This window comes from Oncorhynchus masou, chromosome 1, assembly GCF_036934945.1.
Source record: "Oncorhynchus masou masou isolate Uvic2021 chromosome 1, UVic_Omas_1.1, whole genome shotgun sequence".
NCBI lineage: Eukaryota > Metazoa > Chordata > Actinopteri > Salmoniformes > Salmonidae > Oncorhynchus > Oncorhynchus masou.
In genome coordinates this window covers 71,419,709-71,438,876 of record NC_088212.1, presented here as the reverse complement: position 1 = coordinate 71,438,876, position 19,168 = coordinate 71,419,709, and the positions used below count along the sequence as shown (strand labels likewise).

Here is a 19,168-nt window from a genome sequence, read left to right as displayed (position 1 = left end):
AGTGAGTGTCAGGGTCATCGTGTCGTTTTAACATTTAATGTGAACAATTGCAGTAAAATGGAAGAGGACAATATGTTTACTACAATGTGCAATGACAGTTCTCTAATCAAATGTACTACATCGCATAAATCACAATAACACATGTGCTAGGTGAAATTGATTATAAAACCAATTAGTTCTGCAAATGATCGTCTCAATTCAACTGGACAGACAGGAAAGGAAAGCAAATTGGACTCATCATTTGGTGTCCCTCAACAGTAGACGTCTATTCATCAGCCATTTGGTTCATGGAGATTGGGCTACCTCTACAGCGCAGGGGACTGGAGCGCATTTCGCACATGATTACGTTCATACGTTGACTAATTTCAGTCATCCACTCCGCACTGAATAAACAGCACCGCCCCAATCTCCCCTTGGTTGTTTGTTTTAAGTGAAGAGCGATCCATCGCAGAGCGCCGGGCTCGATTGACACTGTCTGATGATCTGCTACTGCGGCTGGCTCAGAATAACAAGGCTGCTCGCTAATACCCGTCTATCAGGGTTTTCACCAAAACACCGAGCGAATAGGATCCAAAAAAGCCAACAAGGCAAGCAAGAACGCCGCGCCGCCGAAGTCCGCACCACAGAATGGCTTCGGGAGACCTTTACGAGGTACTGTGAAACCATGTCTAAACGACATACTCTGTAGTATTGACGAATACTGGAATTAGGAAGTAAGGGGAGGTCCTCGTTTATGGTGAAAAAACGAAGTCCTAAACCCTTTAACAGGCGTAACTAACGAACCCTCTCGAGAAGATGTGGCTCGTCTTTTTTTCGATGTGCCTCGGCGACTTTTGTATGGGGTGAATTGTATAGAGTTGTGAGTGTTCGAGTTCGCGGTAAGATCATAAAATATAAACTCCCTATCGGTCGCGCTAGTTGAAAGTCATGATAAAGTGACAAGAGCACTAAACGTACACGGCGAATTGCTCCAGACTGGTGATGGTTAGGAAGGTGCGCAATGCCAGAGGATAGGCAATGTATTATTAGCCTAGCAAACATTTAGTGGAGGTGACAACAATGTAGTGGAGAAGCTTCGATGGAGTTATTGTGTTTTAACTAGATGATGCATGTGTCGTGCCAGAATGTGCGCCTCAACAATTCCGGGGCGAAAAGTTTGCGAAATGTTGGGTGATGGATGGATGGAATAGCCTAGAAGGTCTAGATGATTACGCGCACATCCCACTGGCCACATACGTCAGTTCAACGTCTAGTTTTGTTTCAGGCCTAGATTTGGTTGAGTTTTCAACTAACGTGAATTCAACGTAAAATCAATGACATTGTGCATTTTTTTTGTTGGATTTAGGTTAAAAGTTGGGCGAAAAAAAGATGCTCTTATGTTGATTACTTTTTGCAAATCCAGTTTTCCACGTTGATTCCAACGTCATCACATTGCTTTTTATGTGGAAATATCGTTGATTCAACCAGTTTTGGCCCAATGGGGGGGCATGACGTATGGTGATAGATTGACCAAGATGCTGGCAGCAATAAATAGTCTTCCATGCTTGTATTGTGCTTATTGTAGGCCTATTGTTGACAATGTAGCTGACTCCAACTTTTCTTTATTGGAGGAGTGATGTCATGCGACCATGTTTTACTTTCTTTTCACGGTGGCCTATACCAGTTGCACTACAAGGTCATAAACTAGTTGGATTGCCTGGTCATCAACAGATAGGTAAATAAGTTGCTTTGTACTTGACCTATTGTGTGGCATGACACCATCAACTGTTGACCAGGTTGACATTAGTGCTTGCTCTCAGCTGTGAGCTATTTCCTGCGGTTTGTTGCCATAACTAAAATGTGTGCTTTCCTCTGATTTATTGGCTAGGAATTCTCTGTTACATTGTTTCACTATTGCTTTGAGAAATGGTCAGTTCAATGTCTTCTGAAATGATCCCCGTCTGACTGTTTTTCTTAGGCTCTAGTGATTGATTATAATTCTTATTCATTACATTTGAGTCATTTAGCAGACGCTCTTATCCAGAGGGACTTACAGGAGTGAGTGAATACATTTTCATACTGACCCCCCTTGGGAATTGAACCCACAACCCTGGTGTAGCAACCACCATGCTCTACCAGTTGAGCCATTAGTAATAACAAGTCATTTTCAGTCATTAGGAATAACATTGTCATAAGGCCTACATTTCCTGTGTTTGCTGACATAGTTGGAAAATGTGCATATCCACTTTCCACCAAATACTCCTCTTCAGGCGTTTGAATCCATATTCATTTTAATCGTTGCACCGTAAACAGTTGACCTTAAAAAAAAACAATGCAGTAATGAGAAATGCACTTATATGATGGGAGGTCTGTTGCTCTATATAACCTAACAAGCCCTGGTCACATTTCATATGGCATATTAATTGGCTACAACGTAAATAAAACGGTGGCGAATCACTTACTGAAATTGACAGTTAGCACATGTTCCTTCTGGAAGTGTCTTTTTTGCACATAGATCTGTGTTTTCCAGTAAGCGAGGTGAACTGGTTCAATCACATGTGGTAATACAAGTATGAGAGGAAGACTTCACTATCAATAGTGTCCCTCTGTATGACTCATGAATTGGATTCAGGAAATGTAGGCCTGTAAGTGTGTTACACGTGAAGGTGTGTTTAGGCTACCTAACAAACTGTAGCACTATGATACACTTAGTTTAGAAGCATTAAGAAGCGATGATGTGCTGAAGAGGAATTTGAACTGGAGTTTTTACTTTCCAATTAGGAACTGCAACATCGAGGCCTATACACCCAGTTAAATGCCATGTAAGTTGAATCAAAATGATCTGAATCGAATTTGAAACATTGGAGAGCTCAGAGTTATTGATATTTCAAGATCATGTCTCAACTTAATGTCACAAAGTTTTGAGTGGAATATCTTTGAAATATAATAGGCCTATGATTGTACAATTATGCTACTTTCTTATGCACCATCAATCAAACATTAGTCTCTCAGTTTCTCTCTGCTTCTCTTTCTGCTTCTCTCTGTCCACCCCCCCCCCCCCCACACACACACACACACACACACTCTCTCACTCGCTCTCACACACGAACACTCATTTTATGTTCTCCCTCTCCTTATCTCATATTGATTGAGATGGTCTGGTCTATTCAAGTGGCCACCTACACTAGATGCTTCAATGTCTCAGAACACCTGCAGTTCTGCTAAATCCTCTGTTGTGTGACTGAGCAGCAGTAATCCTATGGATTAGCAATAGATAGGCTATATTTAGGAGTTTGTGTTATGTTATCAAGAAATGCATGATATGATGTAGGAAAATATGAATATTCTGTTATAGAAATAAATCACATTTGTACGCCTCCAGAAAATGTCATGAAAGTGGTCATGGAGTGAGCTAAATTAGAACCTTTTGATTAGTCAACAAGTGATATAAATATTGTTCAACATGATGAGCTGTCAAGATGCAGCTGAAATAATCATCAGTTCATTATTTTCTTAATTCAAAATTCATAAAGTAATCAAGTTGTTAACCATCGACATGCATCCTTTATCAGCACAACACACGACCACAAGTTCTCGCTCAAAACAAAAGTAGTTCCAACTGGCCATTGGGAGCGGTGGAGAGAGACTGGAGGAAACGGGTTGACCTCGCAGGGGGAAACGCGGGCCACGAGGGCAATAAACTATGCATTGCATGGGCGATACACAGCACTTAATGGGTCGCCAAATACACTGAAGCTGTCTCGGAGACAGTATACTCACAATGTGTTCTTTGAGTCTTCAAGCCCATTGCGTAATTTGAGATTTGGCTTCTTTAATAAATTCGGTGTTCACCAACAAACATAAATGTCAATTTAATTGTAGAAGGACTAAATGAACCGCTATGACACCCGATAAACTGCAGTACTCAGCCCTGGAAGACCTCTGTGTGTTCCTGCTATACCCAGGCTCTGGGCACTGTGAACAGGATGCTCAGATAGGCATCTCCCCCTCCACTGATTCCCTGCCAGCTCATAGTCATGTATTGTGTGTGTTGTTGTTCCCCTCTCCAACCCACTCCCCCTGTCTGTTTTACTAACCTGAGGAAGGTGAGTGTTTTCTCTCTCTGAAGTCTGCTTTGATCTGGTTAGTGTGACAGTGCGCGGGGCTGTAAGCATCATAATCGTCTCTTCATGACACCCCTGCTGCTCGTCCATCTTAGGTTGTTAAGTCATACTAATGTGCACAGCACCTCGGGTGGCAGGAGCATTCGTCACCGCTGGAGCTCAACAGCTCCACATTCACACCTAAAGCCTTTAACATTAAACATTCTCCTGATAGCCTAGTTGGAATGCAGAGGGAATAGAGGAGGTGTGTGTGTATTTCTTTTTTTGTTTCTCGTGTTTATGTCCACTTGTGTCACGATCGTTTAGAGATCGATTGGACCAAGGTGCAGTGTGGTAGGCGTACATTTTACTTTCATTTAAAATGACACCGAAAAAACAACAAAATACAAAAACAAACGTAACGATACATGCAGTGCAGAAAGCAACTACACACAAGCAAGATCCCACAACTAAAGGTGGAAAAAAGGCTGCCTAAGTATGATCTCCAATCAGAGACGATAGGCAGCTGCCTCTGATTGGGAACCATCCCCGGCCAACAAAGAAATAGAAAAACTAGAATGCCCACCTAGATCACACCCCGACCTAACCAAATAGAGAAATAAAAAGGCTCTCTACGGTCAGGGTGTGACAACTTGTCTGCAAATGTGCACGTAATCAGTGTTTCTTGGCTTGTGACTCCTATTGAATAGTTGGTGAACAGGCATACAGAAATAATCAATTTGGAAGTAAGAACCCAGCAGGGTGACATGTCAGGTCCGGCCACTAACAATGGCCCTTATGTCAGAGTGAGAAAGAGGATGTTACGGTCTCATCACACCAGCCCAACTGTGTGTGTGTGTGTGTGCACTACTGAGATTGAACGTCTGCCCCCTGCTGATTGTCCCCCTTGGGGGTGGTCATTGTCAGAAGGAGCAGACTGGCCAGGGCCACCATGGCGCTGAAAGAAGCAGCTGGCTCCAGGGAATGAGGTGATCTCCTCTCTCTGGTAATGAGCAAGCTTGGCACAGACCACCATTCAGGCTCAATATGATACACTGTGTGCAGTGCATTTGGAAAGTATTCAGACCCTTTCACTATTTCCACATTTTGGTACGTTACAGCCTAATTCTAAAATGTATTAAATAAATACAAATCCTCATCAATCGACACACAATTTCCCAGAATGACAAAGCGAAAACAGGTTTAGACATTTTTGCAAATGTGTATATATATATAAAAAAACTACCTTATTTACATAAGTTTTCTTTTTTAAAATTTCATCTTTATTTAACCAGGTAGGCTAGTTGAGAACAAGTTCTCATTTACAACTGCGACCTGGCCAAGATAAAGCAAACAGTGAGAACAGAAATGGAGTAAACAATAAACAAGCCAATAACACAACAAATCAATGACACAGTAGAAAAAAGAAAGTCTATATACAGTGTGTGCAAAAGGAATGAGGTAGGCAATAAATAGGCAATAGGAGCGATTTTTGCAATTCGTTCCAGTCACTGGCAGCAGAGAACTGGAAGGAAAGGCAGCCAAATGAGGTGTTGGCTTTGGGGATGATCCGTGAGATATACCTGAAGGAATGTGTGCTACGGGTGGGTGTTGTTATCGTGTCCAGTGAACTGAGATAAGGCGGAGCTTTACCTAGCATAGACTTATAGATGACTTGGAGCCAGTGGGTCTGGTGACGAATATGTAGCGAGGGCCAACCGACTAGAGCATACAGGTCGCAGTGGTGGGTGGTATAAGGTGATTTGGTAAGAAAACGGATGGCACTGTGATAGACTGCATCCAGTTTGCTGAGTAGAGTGTTGGAAGCTTTTTTGTAGATGACATCGCTGAAGTCGAGGATCGGTAGGATAATCAGTTTTACTAGGGTAAGTTTGGCGGCGTGAGTGAAGGAGGCTTTGTTGCGAAATAGAAAGCCGATTCTAGATGTAATTTTTGATCGGAGATGTTTAATATGAGTCTGGAAAGAGAGTTTACAGTCTAGCCAGACTCCTAGGTATTTATAGTTGTCCACATATTCTAGGTCGGAACCGTCCAGGGTGGTGATGCTGGTCGGGCGGGCGGGTGCGGGCAGCGAACAGTTGAAAAGCATGCATTTGGTTTTACTTGTATTTAAGAGCAGTTGGAGGCCACGGAAGGAGTGTTGTATGGCATTGAAGCTCGTTTGGAGGTTAGTTAGCCCAGTGTCCAAGGAAGGGCCAGAAGTATATAGAATGGTGTCGTCTGCGTAAGGGTGGATCAGGGAATCGCCCTCAGTAAGAGTGACATCATTGATATACACAGAGAAAAGAGTCGGCCTGAGAATTGAACCCTGTGGTACCCCATAGACTGCCAGAGGTCTGGACAACATGCCCTCCGATTTGACACACTGAACTCTGCAAAGTAGTTGGTGATCCAGGCGGGGCAGTCATTAGAAAAACCAAGGCTATTGAGTCTGCCGATAAGAATATGGTGATTGACAGAAGACTGCTGCACAGTACTGTCTTTTATCGATGGCGGTTATGATATTGTTTAGTACCTTGAGCGTGGCTGAGGTGCACCTGCGACCGGCTCGGAAGCCAGATTGCACAGCGGAGAAGGTACGGTGGGATTCGAAATGGTCAGTGATCTGTTTATTAATTTGGCTTTCGAAGACTTTAGATAGGCAGGGCAGAATGGATATAGGTCTGTAACAGTTTGGGTCTAGGGTGTCACCCCCTTTGAAGAGGGGGATGACCGCGGCAGCTTTCCAATCTTTAGGGATCACGGACGATACGAAAGAGAGGTTGGACAGGATGGTCATAAGGGTTGCAACAATGGCGGCGGATAGTTTCAGAAAGAGAGGGTCCAGATTGTCTAGCCCAGCTGATTTGTACGGGTCCAGGTTTTGCAGCTCTTTCAGAACATCTGTTGTCTGGGTTTGGGTAAAGGAGAAGCTGGGGAGGCTTGGGCGAGTAGCTGGCCGGGGTTGGAGTGGCCAGGAGGAAGGCATGGCCAGCCATTGAGAAATGCTTATTGAAAATTTTGATTATCATGGATTTATCAGAGGTGACCGTGTTACCTAGCCTCAGTGCAGTTGGCAGCTGGGAGGAGGTGCTCTTGTTCTCCATGGACTTTACAGCGTCCCAAAACCTTTTGGAGTTAGAGCTACAGGATGCGAATTCCTTCTTGAAAAAGCTAGCCTTTGCTTTCCTGACTGACTGCGTGTATTGGTTCCTGACATCCCTGAACAGTTGCATATCGTGGGGACTATTCGGTGCTATTGCAGTCCGCCACAGGATGTTTTTGTGCTGGTCAAGGGCAGTCAGGTCTGGAGTGAACCAATGGCTATATCTGTTCTTAGCAGGCTGCAGCATGGGGTGCGGGTACAGCGGAGGTAAGCCCAGGCACTGAGTGATGATAAGAGAGGTTGTATCTCTGGATAAGCTGGTTATAATGGGTGAGGTCACCGCATGTGTGGGAGGTGGGACAAAGGAGCTATCAGAGATATAATGAGTGGAACTAGGGGCTCCGCAGTAAACTAAAACAATGATAACTAACCTAAACAACAGTATATAAGGCATATTAACATATATGAGAGAGACATACAGCGAGGCATAAAGTAATCACAGGTGATGATTTGGAGAGCTAACTAAGACCACAATGGGTGAGACAATCCTCTAAAAACAACAAAAGTTAAAATGGCGATGACTGGGCAGAGGGTCGGTTAACTACACACAGGGCCTGAGTTCGAGGCTGGGGCCGACAGATAAAAATGCTTGTTTATTTATTTGTAAAAAAAACCCACAAAAAACAGAATGGAGTACCGTGATTAATGGACAGTCCAGCTGGCATCAGCTATGTTGCCACGGGATCATAGGGTCCAGGGGGCAGCAATAGAAGGAACAGGGGAGCTGCGGAGTAGTCGCTATCACGCGGGTGACACAGCGTTTAAAGCGTCTGCTCCGACTGAGGCCGATTGAAGGCACAGCGGATGGAGTATTCATCGGCAGACCTGTTGTGGTGGTGCGGCGGGCCGCCGTGTCGACTAAGTAGGCCGGGAGGTGGGCCTCGGGGATAGCGTCGATACTGGGTAACTCGGTGGGTGCTAGCTAGCTGTGAAGATCAGGAGAGCGGTCCAGGGATTACGGCAGGAATCCGGCGTTGTGGTTGAGAGATAGTCCGTTACTGGTAGGCTGGCGAGTATTATCCAAGCTGAAAAAAAGGGCTGGTACCTGTGCAGAAGGTAAAGGCCGCTAGCAGTGGCTAAATAGGTTGTAGCTAATTAGCTGGTTAGCTTCTGATGGCTAGGTGGTTCTTGCTATAAGGTTTAAATATGAAAAATAATAGCGGTTCCGTATCACATTGGGTGAGGCAGGTTACCAGAAGGTATTATTGAACTAAAATGAGGAAGAGTTTGAAAATAAAATTGAAATATATACAAAAAAAGACGAAACAATACACGAGAGGACGAACAAAACACGTCTGCACTGCTACGCCATCTTGGAGAATGAGTATGGAAGAAGTTTGGAACCACCAAGACTATTTCTAGAGCTGGCCGCCTGGACAAACTGAGCAATCGGGGGAGAAGGGCCTTGGTCAAGGAGGTGACCAAGAACACGATGGCCACTCTGACAAAGCTCAAAACTTCTGGAAGGTTCTCCCATCTGTGCAGCACTCCACCAATTAGGCCTTTATGGTACATTGGCCAGGCAGAAGACGCTCCTCAATAACACAAAACAGTCCACTTGGAGTTTGCCAAATGGCACCTAAATGACTCTCAGACCATGAGAAACAAGATTCTCTGGTCTGATGAAACCAAGATTGAATTCTTTGGCCTGAATGCCAAGTGTCACATCTGGAGGAAACCAGGCACAGCTCATCACCTGGCCAATACCATCCCTACGGTGAAGCATGGTGATGGCAGCATCATGCTGTGGGGATGTTTTTCAGCGGCAGGGACTGGGAGACTAGTCAGGACCGAGGGAAAGATCCTTGATGAAAACCTGCTCCAGAGCACTTAGGACCTCCGACTGGGGGCGAAGGTTCACCTTCCAACAGGACAAAGACCCAAAGCACACAGCCAAGACAATGTAGGAGTGGTTTCGGGACAAGTCTGTGAATGTCCTTGAGTGTCCCAGCCAGCGCCCGGACTTGAACCTGATTGAATGTCTCTGGAGAGACCTGAAAATAGCTCTGCAGAGCTTGAAATTATCTGCAGAGAAGAATGGGAGAAACTCCCCAAATACAGGTGTGCCAAGGTTGTAGCATCATACCCAAGAATCAAGGCTGTAATCGCTGCCATAGGTGCTTCAAAAAAGTACAGAGTAAAGAGTCTGAATGCTTATGTAAATGTCATATTTCAGTTTTTTTATTGTAAATTTGCCAACATTTCAGAAAAACTGTTTTTGCTTTGTCATTATGGGGTATGGTGTGTAGATGGGGGGTTAATCCATTTTTAAATGCTGTAATGTAACAAGTTGTGGATAAAGTGGGGTCTGAATACTTTCTGAATGCAGTGTAACTGTTATACACAGGCCAGCATAGTATCAATGTGGAGTGGCTCTGTATTTCTGTACTTGTTTCTCATCCCATCGCTGTCTGGTAATGGGCAGATGGCCATTTGGGCTCAGTGTCTTCCTATGTGTTAATGGGCTTGCTGGGAGGCAGACGACCATTCCGGCTTTCTGTGTGTGTGTTACACAGAGGTGTATGTCGTGTGGAGCTCTGCGCTGCTCGCTCTCTCCTGTGTGGGTGTGTTACACAGAGGTGTATGTCGTGTGGAGCTCTGCGCTGCTCGCGCTCTCCTGTGTGGGTGTGTTACACAGAGGTGTATGTCGTGTGGAGCTCTGCGCTGCTCGCTCTCTCCTGTGTGGGTGTGTTACACAGAGGTGTATGTCGTGTGGAGCTCTGCGCTGCTCGCGCTCTCCTGTGTGGGTGTGTTACACAGAGGTGTATGTCGTGTGGAGCTCTGTGCTGCTCGCTCTCTCCTGTGTGGGTGTGTTACACAGAGGTGTATGTCGTGTGGAGCTCTGTGCTGCTCGCTCTCTCCTGTGTAGGTGCAAATCACTACTTTTTGTTACTCCTTTTTTTAAGGCATTTCATTAAACTCTCCTCTGTACACCTACACTGCCCCTCCCACCTTCGATGTCATGTGGGTGGGAGGATGTTTTCTAAAGGAAAGGAGAAAAGCATTTAAACTGGAGGCAGGCAGCTACATAACTAGTGGGGAGGGTAAAGTATAGTAGCCAGACTGATGTCTGCATGCTCCTTAGTGTGGGAGTCTGCTTGTCTTCCCACAGCATGTCATCCGCAGCATTGTGTATGAGACAACGAAACACCAAGGAAATGCTGGGGCTAAATGTCAGGGCACTTCCATCTGGAACAAGGTTGGTACAACTGCTGAAGAAAAACAACTCTTGGCAAGATGTGAGGTTGTGTGATGAATGGAGGACTGGATCAAGAAATGGATTGCAGTATAAAACAGACTCTGTTCTCTATAAAACCGCCCCCTTTCCAATACTAATTTGGTTTCTATCTTTGTTGTACTGTCAGAGAACAACCTAGGTCAACAGTTCAAGTTAGTAGTTGACAATCAGTGTACTGTTTATTAATTTGCACACTAAGAGCCCATCACAGATTATTGAAAGAGGACATCATAGATATCGAGTTGTCTAATAACACACTTGAATTCTACAGTGTGTGGCTTCCTAAATGTAAAAATAAAGATTGCTTTTCTGCAGCATGTAATGATGGTTATTGGAATAAAGCATGAATTGCTACAGAGAACCTCCAGTGAGGTCTGCTGCTAGTTTCTCCAGTGCCATTGTCAACTGCCTCTATGAGAACAGGAGATCTAGGGGAAGGTCCCTCCTGAGATGATGTGGTGGAGGGCGTGAGAGAGCTGCTGCCAACCAATTAGGCTTGTTTCTGTCTGCTTGGTCTCTGGGGGTGGACATGCAACAGGAGAACACCTGTACCACACGCACATCTATACACATGAACATACTCCAAAAACAGAATGTTATACAGAATAATATCGACCACTGAAAGGGTCATAACCCATGATCCAGAGAACATAACCTTTATTATGCATCCGGGTGTCTGTGTGTAGAATGGAGAAAGCTCCCCCTTGACTATTTGTATTCTGTGGTCATTCATAATGGCTCTGTCAAATGTCATGCTCAATGTGTGTGTGTGTGTGTGTGTGTGTGTGTGTGTGTGTGTGTGTGTGAGACCATGAATATCCACAGTCATGTTTAAGGGTTCTCCATGATAACAGCTTACATGTCAGCCTATGGGTTCTTATCTCCTTCCCACAGTGGGTCCTACTGTATCTGCCACCAGCAGCACGTTACAAATGTACTCTTAGGAATCAACTATCCCTGGAAGCTGAGAGACATACACTACATGACCAAAAGTATGTGGACACCTCCTTGTGGACACCTCCTTGACATCTCATTCCAGAATCATGGGCATTAACATGGAGTTGGTCCCTCCTTTGCTTCTATATCAGCCTCCACTCTTCTGGGACGGTTTTCCACTAGATGTTGGAACATTGCTGCAGGGATTTGCTTCCATTCAGCCATGAGCATTAGTGAGGCCGGGTACAGATGTTGGGCGATTAGGCCTGGCTTACAGTCAGCGTTACAATTCATCCCAAAGGTGTTCAATGGGGTTGAGGCCAGGGCTCTGTGCAGGCCAGTCAAGTTCTTCCACACTGATCTCGAGAAATAATTTCTGTATGGACCTCGCTATGTACACGTGGGCATTGTCATGCTGAAACAGGAAAGGGCCTTCCCCAAACTGTTGCCACAAAGTTGGAGGCAAAATTGTCTAGAATTTCATTGTATGCTGTAGCGTTAAGATTTCCCTTCACTGGAACTAAGGGGCCTAGCCCAAACCATGAAAATCAGCCCTAGTCCATTATTCCACCTCCACCAAACTTTATAGTTGGCATTATGCATTGGGGCAGGTAGCATTCTCCTGGCATCAGCCAAACCCAGATTCGTCCATCAGACTGCCAGATGGTGAAGTGTGATTTATCACTCCAGAGAACGTGTTTCCACTGCCCCAGAGACCAATAGCGGCAATCTTTACACTACTCCAGCCGACACTTGGCATTGTGCATAGTGATCTTATGCTTGTGTGCGGCTGCTCGGCCATGGAAACCCATTTCATGAAGCTCCCGACGCACAGTTATTGTGCTGACATTGGTTCCAGAGGCCGATTGGAACTCTAGTGAGTGTTGCAACTGAGGACAGACAATTTTTGTGAGCTGTGCGCTCCTGCACTCGCCAGTCCTGCTCTGTGAGCTTGTGTTGCCCACCACTTCACGGCTGAGCCGTTGTTGCTCTTAAACATTTTCCCTTCACAATATCAGCACTTACAGTTGTCCGGGGCAGCTCTAGCAGGGCAGAAATCTGACAAACTGACTTGTTGGGAAAGGTGCCATCCTATGACGGTGCCACATTGAAAGTCACTGAGCTCTTCAGCAAGGCCATTCTTCTGCCAATGTTTGTCTATGCAGATTGCATGGTTGTGTGCTAGATTTTATACACCTGTCAACAACAGGTGTGACTGAAATAGCCAAATCCACTCATTTGAAGAGGTGTCCGCACACATTTGCAGAAGTCTAAGAACTTCATGAAGTTCTACTCGATTTTTGAATGGATATGGGATATGCTGCCCTGACGTTCCCAGCTCTCTGGAGTTGGTACTATTGGCCGGCTTGAGTAGTGTTAATATAGAGTTTAGGAAGAAGTGCTTTGTGCTTCTGTCTGTAGCTTATACTGTAAGTGTCTATATGGCAGAACCAAATTATTTGGTCAGCTTTGAAACAGATTCCTCCACTTCAGAGATCCTTCAGTTTAGTCAGGGGTGTGTGTCTGTCAGTCTGTATTTATGTGTGTACTATTCCACTGACATCTACTCTTTATCAGTACATTTGTGTTCCTCTGCCAGTCCTTCTGTGTTGGAGCCAGGATGGAATTGCTTCTATTGTTGTTCTTTCTGTTTGTGTATGTGTGTGTGTTGTTCTTATTGAGTCTGTCTGTGTCAGTCTACACTTTAAGGTTTGGGATTTGTATTATTTGTGTATTCCAGATATAGTCGCTGAACATTGAATGCTTCCTCATTGGTAATGGACTTGTTCAGTGCTGCCAAACATTGTCTCCATCATTACCAGCTCTCCTGAGTCTAATTATTGTGCATTTGACAATATGTCAAAAACACCCTGCCTGTCTGTTACACAATGGACAAACGAGACTGTAGTGGAGGCACTATAATCACCAATTTCATTTCATGTTTCTAAAACAATGAAATCTCTCAAGTGAATGAGAAAGTGCCCATTGCTTTCACACAGCAGTTTTAAGTCACGCTTCTCACTTGTTTGTAGGCACGACATGGCTTTCACCTCTATGTGATTATTAAAGAGTTTGACAACCCTGTTTGTAAGCTTTCAAATGATATCAAACCCAGCGGTTTATCTTTTTTTCAGTGATGAAACATGGATGTCTCATGGTAGGGTGGGTATGCAAAAGGGGTGAACTTTGAGCACATTTATCTCCTGAATGTTTTGGAAATTATGTCAAGCAAGTCATTTTCTGACCACTTCTACCATGGGCAAACATGCATGGAATGTTTCATGCAAATCAAAAGTGGGGCAGTCAGAAAGTGATTGAATTCATATAGAACTACCCTCATGCCAAAATACTCAGTCTGTCAGCTCCACATTTTACATGATTGAAGTTCGAAAACTTGGGAAATGTACCACTCTGACTTGCTGATCAATCCTCTCTCATCATCCACAGAACAGATATCTGGTTCATCTGTAATGGTGTGATCACAGTGCTGCTCCCATTGTTCCTCTCCTACATCTCCCATAACCGCTCTCTCTAACGCATGATGTGAGCTTGCCTATCAGCACAGCAATTCCAGAACAGAATCACTGATAGACTGGTTATGCTAACATTAAAGAGGAGAGATTCAAAGTGGAGCTCTAACCTGGTCAGACTTTATTTACATCCCTATTACACATACTTACTAGGTAATGTCATAGTGACAGGTGGTATTTTTTAATCTGATTTGAAATCATTACAAATGGGGTTGTGTGCAAATTTATGAATGAATCGCCAAGAAACTGATAGGTATTTGTTAGGTAAGGATAAAGTCATTGAATTGTGATCATGTCATTTGAAATTGTGACTCTCTTTCTTGATTTTCTCCCTCTAGGTGGAGCGGATCATGGACAAGCGGCGCAACAAGAAGGGCAAGTGGGAGTACCTGATCCGGTGGAAGGGTTACGGCAGCAAGGAGGACACCTGGGAGCCCGAGCACCACCTGCTGCACTGTGAGGAGTTCATCCACGGCCTGCATCTGCACACCCAACACAAACAACCCAAACCCCCCAAGCTGCCCACCGGGACGGCAGGGGGACCGTGGAGGCCAGGAGGACCCCCAGGGGGGGTTGGACCACACCTCCTATCCGCCCGTCCTCCCGCCCCAGACACCCCGAGAGCACGAGCAGAGGCACGTAAGAAGAAAAGGACTGGTGTTAGTCCAGGGGCCGGGGTTAATCCTGGGGCAGGAGTAAGGGAGGGCGTGGGTTTGGGGGTTGGTACTGGAGCTTCTCAGAAGCAGAAGAAGGTGAGTGGAGGAGGAGGAGGGGGGAAGCATGTCTCTCCACACAGGATGACCAAAGCTATGCCGTACAAGGCTCCTCCGGGGGGACTGCAGTTTGTGCCCCCGGTAAGGGCCCCTCATAACGGACTACAGAACGGAGAGATGGACCATGTCCTGTACAGGGCAGCAGCCGGGACACACAGACTGACCCATGTCACGGAGAGGGTGATGGGGGGCGTGGAGACCCCCGGGACACCACTGGTCAATGAACTAGGTAAGTGACGCACTCTGGATGGTGTATATATACCTTTATTATAGATAGTTGGACCGTGAGTTTGTCCTGGCCAAGTGACCTGGCTAGAAAACATTCAGTCCCCTAGCTGTTGATTGAATGAACATGTGCAGTAAACTGTAGGATTTCTAGTAGGATTGATAGACGGAACATTTACATCACAGCTTGAGGTGATGCTGGTTTGTTCAGTCAGCTTGCTATCTTGCCAATATGCCAGCCAACGTTAGCTTACATAGTATCCCAGTGGAAATGACATTGTTATATTGTTGTTGTCATTTTCGTTTTCACTCAATTCCAATTCAATGTAGTTTTGTTCTCTATTGAATTACAGTGATTCCAGCGGGATGGGAATATTAATTTGAAATGGAAACGCGTTGTATCCTGGACATTTAGCTACATGCCATAGTGGATTTGGTAAACCAGGTTGTATCTCTGCATTGTACCAGATGTAGATGAGACAGCCAGAGGATGCCTCCGTAACCTATAGTTGAATGCATGCTCTGAGGTCCTTATGGTTCAGCATTGTACTACTGAGAGTGGTGATAAGGACAGTGAATTTCACTCCCGGGTCACAGTCCAAGACTAGTCTCATTGAGTTAATGATTATATTTATAAAGTCCTTTCCACCTCTGCCAGGGTCAAATCACATTTACATTTAAGTCATTTAGCAGACGCAATGTATGGGGGCTGTTTGTCATCACATTGATAGTTAGATTCTTCTACATTTGTCTCGATAGACTGGGTGTTTGTCAGTGGTAGTATTTTGCACTCTTATTATGATTTTGTTTTAATCCAAATCTCATACCCAAGCAAATCAGTGCCATGTGGCACATTTAACACATTGCAGCATACTGATGATATACTGAAGGCAGTTAATGGCCACATTACCACAATGTGTGACACTTTACAACTTGAAACACAGTACTATTGTACACCTCATATTTATGTTAGGTGTGAATCATGTTCTGTAAAGCATTTTATTGTTGCTGTTAGTTCTATATTATCACTCAGGATAAGCTGGAGCCCTCGGCCACGGTAGAGATGTGAAGATGTTGAATAATGTTCGCTTATCTGACTAGAACAAGACATGGAAAGTCACTGCATTTATTTGCGCCAAACTACGAAGAAAAGTCAAAAGCAGGCATGCTTGTATTACCCTTGTAAAAAGCATAAACAATCTGTGCTTTTCCACAGACAATTGTTTTCCTATCCAGAATCAGTAGACCCCAGCTGAAAGACACATCAATGGGCTCATAACTAGCTACAGTGTCTTGCGAAAGTATTCGGCCTCCTTGAACTTTGCGACCTTTTGCCACATTTCAGGCTTCAAACATAAAGATATAAAACTGTATTTTTTTGTGAAGAATCAACAACAAGTGGGACACAATCATGAAGTGGAACGACATTTATTAGATATTTCAAATTTTTTTAGCAAATCAAAAACTGAAAATTTGGGCGTGCAAAATTATTCAGCCCCCTTAAGTTAATACTTTGTAGCGCCACCTTTTGCTGCGATTACAGCTGTAAGTCGCTTGGGGTATGTCTCTATCAGTTTTGCACATCGAGAGACTGAAATCTTTTCCCATTCCTTCTTGCAAAACAGCTCGAGCTCAGTGAGGTTGGATGAAGTGCATTTGTGAACAGCAGTTTTCAGTTCTTTCCACAGATTCTCGATTGGATTCAGGTCTGGACTTTGACTTGGCCATTCTAACACCTGGATATGTTTATTTTTGAACCATTCCATTGTAGATTTTGCTTTATGTTTTGGATCATTGTCTTGTTGGAAGACATCTCCGTCCCAGTCTCAGGTCTTTTGCAGACTCCATCAGGTTTTCTTCCAGAATGGTCCTGTATTTGGCTCCATCCATCTGCAGTTCATCCAGAGTGATCATGGGCCTCTTGACTGCATCTCTGATCAGTCTTCTCCTTGTATGAGCTGAAAGTTTAGAGGGACGGCCAGGTCTTGGTAGATTTGCAGTGGTCTGATACTCCTTCCATTTGAATATTATCGCTTGCACAGTTCTCCTTGGGATGTTTAAAGCTTGGGAAATCTTTGTGTATCCAAATCCGGCTTTAAACTTCTTCACAACAGATTCTCGGGCCTGCCTGGTGTGTTTCTTGTTCTTCATGATGCTTTCTGCGCTTTTAACGGACCTCTGAGACTATCACAGTGCAGGTGCATTTATACGGAGACTTGATTACACACAGGTGGATTGTATTTATCATCATTAGTAATTTAGGTCAACATTGGATCATTCAGAGATCCTCACTGAACTTCTGGAGAGAGTTTGCTGCACTGAAAGTAAAGGGGCTGAATAATTTTGCACGCCCAATTTTTCAGTTTTTGATTTGTTAAAGTTTGAAATATCCAATAAATGTCTTTCCACTTCATGATTGTGTCCCACTTGTTGTTGTTGATTCTTCACAAAAAAATACAGTTTTATATCTTTATGTTTGAAGCCTGAAATGTGGCAAAAGGTCGCAAAGTTCAAGGGGGCCGAATACTTTCGCAAGGCACTGTACCTTTGCTTTGCAGCTGAAAGGCACAGCAATGGGCTTATAAATGTGACCCGTTTCAGGAAGCTAGGCTTATGTCGTACGTCACTACTTCACAGGAGAGGCATTTGAACGTAATCGTTTTATTTTTATAAAAATATGTTTTTGGGCAGAAATATGTGAACGTTCATCTGTCTTAATAACAAGCTTGTATGCCATGTGTAAATAGAAATATAATTGTTAAATTACGAGCCTAGTTGGTTTAGCCACAGAAAAAGACAAGAACCTTCCTGCTAGCCATGATTGGCTGAGATAATTGTTGGGCTGGACTTGCCGAGAGATGAGTTTGGATTGGTCTGCCTTGTAGCATGCTTCTGTCAATAACAGAAGCCTTCCTACCGCATTTAAAAAAAAAGATTTAACGTCAGCCATGGAGAACTGCAAAAGTGTTGCTACTGCTCGAAACAACATTGCTTCCCTGAATTTAGCAGGTGCTATTGACAAAGTGGGAAAAGTTGTGGACTACTTTCTGTACACGGTCAGTGTGAACTGAAGTGACTTGACACAACACAGGCCAAACAAGTTGTACAAGCAAACTGTCCCATTTACACCTTCTGTATCCTGTTCATGTGACAAACAAACTTTGATTTTGTTTGGTATAGTATGTGTTTACCAGAGACAGTAATGTGAACAACAACGTTACCTGCACCAAAGGCCGATTAGTATATAGGCAAAAGACTACATAGTGTATTGCTACCTGAAGTTTTTCCTTATTGTAAGCTACTACATTCACCACTTTTAGTCTTGAAATCTTTGGTTATTTACTACAATACCTTACTCACTCTGTTTAGCACATGGCCTTGCATGTGAATCCCTAAAGAGATGGGTGGGGCTAAAGCTTAAGAGGGTGTGAACGATGATGAAGATGTGTAGACAAAGAAGAGCTCTGCAGTAGGTGTAACAACTTTCAAGGGCCATTTCCTCAAAAGTGGGGCTACAAGTTTATCAACCTACAAAGCAGAATAACTTTTCCATTGTTCCTCATCTGCAGTGTATGACATACCATTTTGTATCTCTGAATCACTACTTTTGTCCAACGTGTGACGACCCTCCCACTCTGTCTGCCGTATTCTGTCTTTGTTCTTGTTTCCTTGTTAGGATGCCGGTGGGCGGAGTTGGGGAGGGTCGTCAGCTACATGGGAAACACCTGGGCCAGGTGTGTCCCAGGATAAATAGACCTCTTCCACATTCATGGAGGAGACTCTCTCCATGCAGACACCTTTGTAGATTGTGGTTCTTGGTGGCCTTTTGTTTGCATTGGCACCTTTCAACACCCTGCATTATCACATTCATTAAAACACTCACTTACACTACATTTACATTTAAGTCATTTAGCAGACGCTCTTATCCAGAGCGACTTACAAATTGGTGAATTCACCTTCTGACATCCAGTGGAACAGCCACTTTACAATAGTGCATCTAAATCATTTAAGGGGGGGGGGTGAGAAGGATTACTTATCCTATCCTAGGTATTCCTTGGGTATTCCACTACTGATTACACACACCATTGTATATTTTCCTTAGTTGCTTTGGTTAATAAATATATATTTTGTTACTCCTTATCTCCACGTTGTCTCCCTTTGTTACGGGCTTTGAGCCGGTTCGTGACAAGTGGGGCTCGTCCGGGATCTTTGAACTA

The 19,168-nt window shown here is 44.2% G+C and overlaps 1 protein-coding gene across 4 annotated transcripts in view; it reads left to right on the top strand.

Annotated features, from left to right (window-relative positions):
* Positions 1 to 313: 313 nt before the first annotated feature.
* The window catches only part of LOC135550050 (chromodomain Y-like protein 2), a 44,678-nt gene continuing 25,823 nt past the window's right edge, over positions 314 to 19,168 (top strand). The window contains exons 1-2 of one of the 4 annotated variants that reach the window (XM_064980510.1): positions 314 to 651; positions 14,292 to 14,955. In XM_064980510.1, coding sequence (XP_064836582.1) covers positions 628 to 651; positions 14,292 to 14,955 — 688 coding nt within the window. In that variant the 5' untranslated portion in view covers positions 314 to 627. Of the gene's footprint in view, positions 652 to 796; positions 879 to 13,882; positions 14,067 to 14,291; positions 14,956 to 19,168 lie in introns of those variants that run through there. The other 3 variants (XM_064980525.1, XM_064980518.1, XM_064980501.1) reach the window with 3 other exon arrangements.